General features: G+C 42.8%; 1 protein-coding gene across 1 annotated transcript in view; it reads left to right on the forward strand.

Moving 5' to 3' along the window:
• LOC108284149 (VPS10 domain-containing receptor SorCS1-like) overlaps positions 1-8,868 on the forward strand; it is a gene marked incomplete at its 5' end in the record, with an annotated part of 113,382 nt that overhangs the window by 63,152 nt on the left and 41,362 nt on the right. Inside the window, 2 exons of the mRNA XM_017500802.2 lie at positions 1,613-1,736; positions 7,654-7,766. Of these exons, the coding sequence (XP_017356291.2) occupies positions 1,613-1,736; positions 7,654-7,766 (237 nt within the window). The remainder of the gene's footprint in view (positions 1-1,612; positions 1,737-7,653; positions 7,767-8,868) is intronic.

Genomic DNA, 8,868 nt, shown 5'->3' on the forward strand with positions numbered 1-8,868 from the left:
TCTTATTTAGGTCAGCTTTAACTCTTATGCTTTTTTCCCAAATATTCCCTATCCTCAAAAGTCAGTGGCAATTTTAAATCTAGTAGAGACCCAACGCCTCATCTACTAAGTCCTTCATTTTGCACATGAGGAAAGTGAGGGTGATGCAGCTGGAGCGGTTTACTTTGATCTCTTCCAGCTGCTTCATAAGAGGCCAAGTGTAAGGCCTTCTGATGCCTCCATTAATTTTTCTTTCCTCTGCACCAGGCTGCGTGGTGTATTTCAGTTTTGAAGTCATTCCATTCTCAGAAATTAAAGTGCTTCCGAATGTAAGTAAGACAATAGAGCTGAAGCCCCAGAGGACACTGGGATGAACTGCTCTGGACTGAAACGCTCCATCTTCTTCCAGCAGAGCTGCTTTCACGTGGTGACTTTGCTCTTTAAATATGATGTCTCTTATTTTAATAAAAACGTTTTTCTACTCTCGAGCTGAAACTTGGCTTTAGCTGGAGACATAATTTTGCACAGGCCCAGGAGGAAGCCTCCCCTGAACCTTAACAGAGGAAAGAACGTCTCACTTCTACTGCAACCATAACTAGGCTGAAAAGAGGCTCTTTTTTTAATTTCATCTGGAACTATGCATGTTAATTCAGCCCATACTGGGCCCTCTATCCATGGTGGAAGAGGAGGAATCTATGCCATTTCCCTGAAAACTAGTACTAGAAGGTGAAAATACTGAACAACTTTCTTTTGTATCTCCTATTATCAGTTTTTATCTTTCCTTTTAAAAGAAAACCAGATTCTCAGGAGACCCCACTGAAAAGGTTTCCCATGCTGGGCTTTAGTCTTCTTTCTGCCTTACAGGGAATCAAATGAATTTTGATTTTAAAATTAATTAAGAAGAGACAGGAAATAAATGTTTGAGGAGTGTGTCAAGGGAGGTCAGCAGGCTAATATTTTTTTTGTCTAGGACCGCAGCATTCAATTGTATTGCAGGCATCGCTCCATTTTTTTTTTCCTGTTTTGAATCCTCAAATCACTATCCAATTAATACTTGTTTCCACAGCAGCAGCTACTTCCAGGAAACCGCTGATGGGGCTTCTCAGAGAGGGTCAGCATGCAAGGCCACTGCTGTTTAACTACTGTATGGTTTTGGTGTAGGGAATTCATGTTCCATTGTAATTCTACAGAAATTCCACACCCTGGAGATGAACACCTGGCAGCTTATAGATTTTCAGTGACTGCTGCTTCAATCTGGATTAATATAAGCCCCCTGTTCTCATTTGATTTGACTGTTTCCTTGTATTAGGGATCTGCTTGATATGAGTAGGTTATGCACAAAGAGACATATATGCCACCAGCAAGCAAGACCTACCCATCTCCTCAGCCCTGAATCAGGTTGATACCAGGAATTCACAATGAATAGGGAGGCTTTCTGGGAGTCATTGCTCCAATAACCTCTTTTCTGTTTTGGACTTGAGAGGATGGGGAGGCGTAGGTGGACTCAATTCCATTGTGGTACATCAGGAAGAGCCTCTACTGAGTTAGAGGACAGCCCGTTGTTGGCTCAGAGTTGGTGACCGTCTCAACTCTAAATAGCTTTCCTTTCACTCTGGGCCCTCGTTTGTTTTAGCCTTTGATCACCTTGGAGGGAAGCATATCCTTCAGATTTACTTCAGAAGGAATGAATACCATCACAGTGCAGGTCTCAGCTGGGAATGCCATCCTGCAAGACACAAAGACCATCGCTGTATATGGTGAGTGCCCATCTCGTGGATCCACAGCTGTCCTTGTGCTCAGAGGAGGTTCTCTTGTGCTGTGATGCCTGAGACCATCCCCCAGCATTTTTTTTTTTACCTGGAGAATGGTGGCCAGTAGTTGAGAAAGAGCTGAGGCAAGTCTCATGTCCTCCTCTAGGGAAATTGGAATCACTAGTAAAACAGTGTCACAGGATCCAAAAAGGGCTTGTTTTGTTTTCTTAGAGGGAGAAAGACTATTCACTCACTCAAAGTGGATTTTGTGACGTGTGAGGCTAACTCATTTCACTAAGAATGTTAGTGGTATTTGAATGCCAGTTACAAATTAAAACAGCTAAAGTTGAATCTCTTTTTAAAGTTCAACGTTAAAATTATTGATTAATAAGAGAAATCTGCCATTATCTAGATACTTGAAAAACCTCTTCCACAAATCTGTATCATAAAAAAAATGTCTGCTAGATTCAGAGTTATGGAAGAATTATAACAATCAGATGTGGTGCATAGCCATAGGCTGGACCCATAATGAACAATTTTGTGATCAGTTGGGGAAATTGAATATGGTTAGAGTATTAGATGGAATGAAAATGTCCTGAAATGAAAGGGTGGAGTCACTGAAAACTGGAAAGATAAAAGCACTTGATGGATTGATTTTGTTTTGGTAAATCTTTTTTTGTATAGAAAAATAGTCATTTGGATATGCACTAAGTGTTACTAGTACATTATTAGTATGGAAATGGTACATATGATTCCTGAAAAAATAGCATTTGAAATATGGGAAAAGAAAATGCTGTGCAGAGAGAGGAGGAGGCAGAAGGAGGGAGGACAGAAGGATGAAAAAGAGAGCAAGAGAGGCCAGGCGCAGTGGCTCGCATCTGTAATCCCAGCACTGGGAGTCCAAGGCAGGTGGATCACGTGAGGTCAGTAGTTTGAGACCAGCCTGACCAATATGGGGAAACCCCGTCTCCACTCAAAATTACAAAATTTAGCCGGGCTTGGTGGTGCATGCCTGTAATCCCAGCTGCTCAGGAGGCTGAGGCAGCAGAATGGCTTGAACCCCGGAGGCAGAGGCTGCACTGAACCAAGATCACACCATTGCACTCCAGCATGGGCAATGAGGGCAAAACTCCATATCAAAAAGAGAGAGAGTGAGAGAGAGAGAGAGAGGGAGAGAGAGTGCGAGCCTAGCTTGTGTTCCAAATAATATGAATTGTCCAGTTCTCATAATTTTTATGAGAATATTTGGGACTAGATTTTCCCATGAGGAGTCAGGTTCTGTTAATGCTCATGTTGCCAAGTTGACCTTCTAAGTCAGAAAATAATCTGTGAGCAACTTGGAACACATCTAAGGATCAAAAGGCCTTAGGGACACTATTTCCTTTTATGGCTGGGTGTTAGTTTTTTAATTTCTTCTCTCTCCTTTCCTCCTGAATGGCTTGATCAGCCCAGATAATAGGAATTAAGCCAGGGCCATGATTTTCCTAACAGTGTCCCATCAGGGAGGTACGAGGTGGCCAAACTGGCTGTGTAGAGTGGAGCAGAGTCTGCTTTTCTTCTGTTCACCATCTCCTTTCTGTGTGCTGGGAATGCATTTATTCTTCATAATAAGCCTAGTGTATGGCAGGCAGTATTATGATCCCCATTTTTCAGAGTGGTGAATAACTTGCCCCACCTAGCAAGTTGTGCAGCTGGGCTTGAATCCCAGCCCATCTAGACTCAGCGCCTAGCACTGAAACTATCCTACTTAACTGACTCTCATTTATTTCCACTGGATGCTTTTTTTTTCCTTACTCTCCGTCTTGGATGTCACCAGTTGCACAAATGGACACTGACCTATTAGTCCAACAGATATCCTCTTGGTTATGCATGTTGGTGATGTCATTAGCATCATGGAGATAACCTAAAATCTTGGCCGTATCTGGTCCAGCCCACCATTTTTTATAGATAGGAAATAATACATAGGGAATTACTGCTTAAAGTCATTCTGCCCTTTGGTGACAGATATGGTAATAACAATGTTGGTGGTGGTAGTAATTAACATTGATGAAGACTTTACTGGTCACTGGCATCTGTTCTAAGCACTTGGTATATGTGATCTGCTTTATTGAATCCATTCAGATTTATGAGAAATATTCTATAATTATGCATTTTACAGATGAGAAAACATAAACAAACAGAGCCTAACAATTCTGAATCCAGAGGGCATGTTTGTAAGCACCTCCCATGCCTGAATCACCGTTTATAAAAATAGGTTATTACATGTCTCTTCATTAAGAGATTGGATAAGGCTCTCCTCCTTTTCTAACGAAATTCCTGCACCATCAGCTACCTTTAATTTGTCTTCGTTCAGATGAGTTATCCAGAGATTCATCTACATAGTCGGAAAGTTGAGGGGTGTCTCCCTGTGTTGCCCAGGCTGGTCTCAAACACCTGGCCTCAAGGGATCCTCCCTCCTCAGCCTCCCAAATTACTGAGAAACAGGCATGAGTCACCACACCTAGCTCCATGATCAGACAGTTTTAATGACAGATTTAACTCCTTGAGCAAAAGTTGCACCAGGCAAAGTTAAACAGGAAAGATGAAACCCAACTGAAAGAAATGGCAGGAATATTTGTAAATGCTGGGATAGCTAGTGGGAAAATATGGGAAGACTTCAGGAAGCATTTGGGTTTTCAGTGTGATTAGACCATCCGTGTGAGTTAATAGCTGCTTAGGGAAGTCAGTGTCCTACCCTCCTGTGGAGACAGGGAGGGGTGCTGTGTTTCTTGATGTTTATATTTCAAAGGAATGGCTCCCAGGTCCTGGAGAAAGACATTCATGAGTTGTACAAGATTTACATCTCAAGGGACAGAGAAGGAACTTACAGTTGTAAGTTTTCTAGACTAAATACTTTAAGAAAAGCAAGTACAGGGGCTTACAGTCAGGAAGAAACAGAAACTTATTTAAAGTTTAGTCAAATTGAGGGGAACATGGAGGTTTGTCATGGTGGGACTGGAAAAAAGCATCACATTTGGGAAATTGATAGGGGAAGGTTTGTCTACCGAAAGCCACACAATAGATTAAAAGAAAGAAAATCTAGTTTGCATTGTTTCTTTTCATTTGCTCCAGGACACAGTTTTGCTTATAAATAAAAATATGCAAATGTGTAGAATTTATCTTTCTCAACAGCTGCAAAAAATATATATTATTGGTGTTTACCCTTTTCACACCTCCCACACACATCCCCGATTTCTTGAATCGACTTAAGTACAACGTTTCCATGCCATTCTCCCTCCTTGCCATGCTGTTGAGTATGCTAAGTAATTACAGAGGGAGCTGCATCATTTTCTCATTTGTGTCCTTTTACTAAGATAAACATTCTCCCTTGTAGACGAAGTCCTTGCAGTTTAGTAAGAGGTATAGAGAAAGCAAGAATGACACAAACTTCTATCTTCATAGCAAAAAACTGAGGACTCAGTGGTTGATTCTTTGGCACTGCTGTTTACTACACTATTTAACCCACATTTCATTGTTTTCCATCAGGTAATATTCACATAGGTGACCAGTGACTCATAAAATGGTCAAGCTTTGAACAGTACCTCTTTGGAATACAATAACTACCATGGATATGCACCGTATACTGTCAGAGTCTTCTAAACATGTGTTTAATAACTCCTTAGCATTATTAGGAAATCTACTAGTGAGCTTTTATGCTTCCTGAATATAAATTGGCATCCCCAATGTCGCTTAGACCCTAATGAAACAAAAGGGCATGGTTAATATCAGAAATGTTTATTAAATAAATAAATGCAGACATTTCAAGGAGCCTCCACTGTAAGTTAAGCATACATTCATTCAACAAATATTTGTTAATTAAATGACTCACAGATAGTAACTGAAAACCTACCATGTGCCAGACACTGTCCGAGGACCAGGAACACAGAGCCATCTTCCTGATGGAGCTTCTGTTACAGTTTGAAGGACATAACAATGAAAACAAAATAATTTAAATAGCACTGAGTGTGAAAAAGACAGAAAGGGTCCACTGATGAAAGGTGCATAAGATGGTGGAAGGGAGGCTACCTGAGGTTGGGTGGTTGGAAAGCCCTCTCAAGGTGAGACTGAGTGATGAGAGGAAGCTGAGTTTGCTGCAGTCCCATAAAGTGGAGAAGGCTGGTATGGATGGAGCCAGCAGGATTGAGGAGCGCAGGGAAGCACAGGTCCTGGAGCACAGAGAGTGCAGGGAAGCCATGTGGGACAGGAGGAAGGAAAGGAAGTCCCCACCAGGTTATGTGAGGCCAGGAAGGCTGTGGTAAGAATCTAGATTGTATTCTAAATGGAATGTGGAGCCACTGGAAAGTTTCAGGGGAGCCATATGATCTGAGTCTACCATGTGCCACACACTGTGCTGGATTAGGGATGTCAAGGCCACCAGAATGTGCCTCACAGACCTCCAACTTTGGAGAGTGTAATTGACCACGGCCTCCAGTATTGTGCTGTGATGCTTATCACCAAGCTAGGGGTAAGGCTCCACCTTCCAGGGACTCACCTATCCTGCCAGTGACAGAGTATGGCAGGGATACTAAGGCTGATCTATTCCTGGGACATAGGGGACTCCACTGCCAGCTGATGTTGGCTCTGAGACTCCTGATGGTTCAGGCTTGCTGAACCGTCCTCAGACTGCGGAGTAGTCACCCACTGTTTCTTCCTCTCTTTGACTGTTCTATATGCATGCACAGTGGTCTGATGGTTCTCCATGACTCCTGTGGCTTCCTCTCCACTTTCTCGCACAGAGAATTCCCCTCACATAATCCTTGCTTGTGTAATCACCATCTTGCTTCCTAGAGAACCTGAACTAACTCAGGTGCTACAAAGACAATGAAGAAAATCCCTGAATAACATAAAATTTCATTAAATGAAACTTCCATGCAAACAAGAGCAATAGAATGATTACAGTGATAATTATAAATAACTCATCATCATATTATTCCATAATCATGTAATAGTAATAAAAGTATGTACCACACAGAGTCGTGTCATAAAAAAGAAAATTAAAATGTGATGTGGGAGGATAGTGAGTCAGGGAGTGCTTGAACTAGAGCTTGAATATTTTGCACATGGACTGTGGGGAGAATGGGGCATTCTAGGCAGAAGAACAGTTTGTGCAAAGGCCCAGAGTCATAAACCTGCCATGCATTCAGGTTGCTCCAGATCATCTGCTATCCAGGAGTCCAGAATCTAGATCTAGGAATAATGGGCAAAAACTGCAAATATAGGCATGGAACAAAGTTAGGGGTTTGGTTTAGCAAATAAGGGCCTACCGGCTCTTAGAGTTGGGAGGGCAACCTTTGATATGCAAATGCTGGCCATTCATAACTGGGTTCACCCAAACATGGTGATTCCCTGCCCTCTTCTTGCCCTCGCCCTCACATGTATCTGGCAACATGGCTGCCCCCACATATCCCAAACTGTGTAGAACAACATGGCGCCCTGCATTTGCATATTAAAAGGCTAGGGTGGAAGGGTCATTTTTTTCCTGGTCTACATGAATGACATGCCTGGTCAAGCCTATCCTCTGAGCCCTGTGCAAATCCGACACCACCTCCTCCTGCCTTCTCATGTAACTGACTGATATTTGCCACACGTGGGGCCTCCTCTGTCGACTTGGGAGCTCCCTTCCCTCTTTCTCTGTATGGGGGAGCTTCTTCCCTCTTTCTTCTCCCTTCTTTCTTGCCTATTAAACTCTGCTTTTTAAAACAAAAAAAAGAAGAAAAGAAGGGACTGGTGAGATATTCACAAGGTAGTGACTTACCTTCCCTAAAGGTCTCTAGGGTAAGTGTCAAGGGAAAGGACCCTCTATTTTGCATAAAATATAAGGTCTAACAAACCTGTTGATGAGACTGTTTGACTTACAGTATTCCATATACTCTTGTATCCCCAGAGGAATTCCGGTCCCTTCGCTTGTCCTTTTCTCCAAACCTGGATGACTACAACCCGGACATCCCTGAGTGGAGGAGGGACATCGGCCGAGTCATAAAAAAATCCCTGGTGGAAGTGAGTACACACAGTGTCTTCTCTTGCCCAAGTGCCTTTTCTCTCTGTCCTTGAAGAATTTCGCAGAAAGGGGAGCTTTGTACAAAAAGAATGATAGAAAGAAGCAGCTAGAGGCCATGGGAAGGTCAGTTTATTGGTCTGATATCTCCACAGCTAAGGCCACACATGCAGACACATCAAAGGCCCTAAAGGAGATACAGCCGTGGAACCGTGGACAAACATGAGGTCCTTGCCCCTGGTGACTCTTACTCTGCTAGGAGAATGAGAACAGGACAACCTAAACTCCTTTTCCACATTTCTGTAGCGGAGTTCACAATTAGGCCATTGAGAAGTATAAAACCAGCTACTGTACATGCCACTGAAGCAACTCGGCATGTAAGTGTCCTCGGGTGACTACCATTATTAAGAGTGGTCTCAGGTTCCAGCTTCCACAGCCGTGAGCATAACAGTGCACTGAGTATTCAGTATATGCTGGTTAGACATATTTCTATGTCCCCATTTTTTTTTTTTTTTTTGAGACAGAGTCTTGCTCTGTCACCAGGCATCGGGCTGGAGTGCAGTGGTGCGATCTCGGCTCACTGCAACCTCCGCCTCCCGGATCCAAGCAATTATCCTGCCTCAGCCTCCCGAATAGCTGGGACTACAGGCACATGCCACCATGCCCAGCTAATTTTTGTATTTTTTTTAGTAGAGACGGGGTTTCACCATGAAGGCCAGAATGGTCTCGATCTCTTGACCTCGTGATCTGCCTGCCTTGGCCTCCCAAAGTGCTGGGATTACAGTGTCCCCATTTTTAAAAGACATTTCTGTAATGTAACAGCCCCCAAAAGGAATTATTACCCACATTGTGTAGATGAGGCAGTTTATCTTGCCTAAACTCTCACAGCTAATAGAGGATGAAGCTAAAAAATTGAAATTAAGGGCCTGAGTCCAATGTCTGGGCTTTTGTGTATTTGACAAAGCCTCCTTAGGTTTCTGGGAGAATACCAAGGTGGCTGTGGTTTAGCCCTCTCTCAGCAATGTCACTGACGATTGGAGAGGATATCTTCTTTTAGGCACATCTCCCCGTCCTTATTCTACCTTTTTTTTTTTTTTTTTTTTT

Source organism: Cebus imitator, unplaced genomic scaffold (assembly GCF_001604975.1).
Source record: "Cebus imitator isolate Cc_AM_T3 unplaced genomic scaffold, Cebus_imitator-1.0 Scaffold271, whole genome shotgun sequence".
Taxonomy (NCBI): domain Eukaryota; kingdom Metazoa; phylum Chordata; class Mammalia; order Primates; family Cebidae; genus Cebus; species Cebus imitator.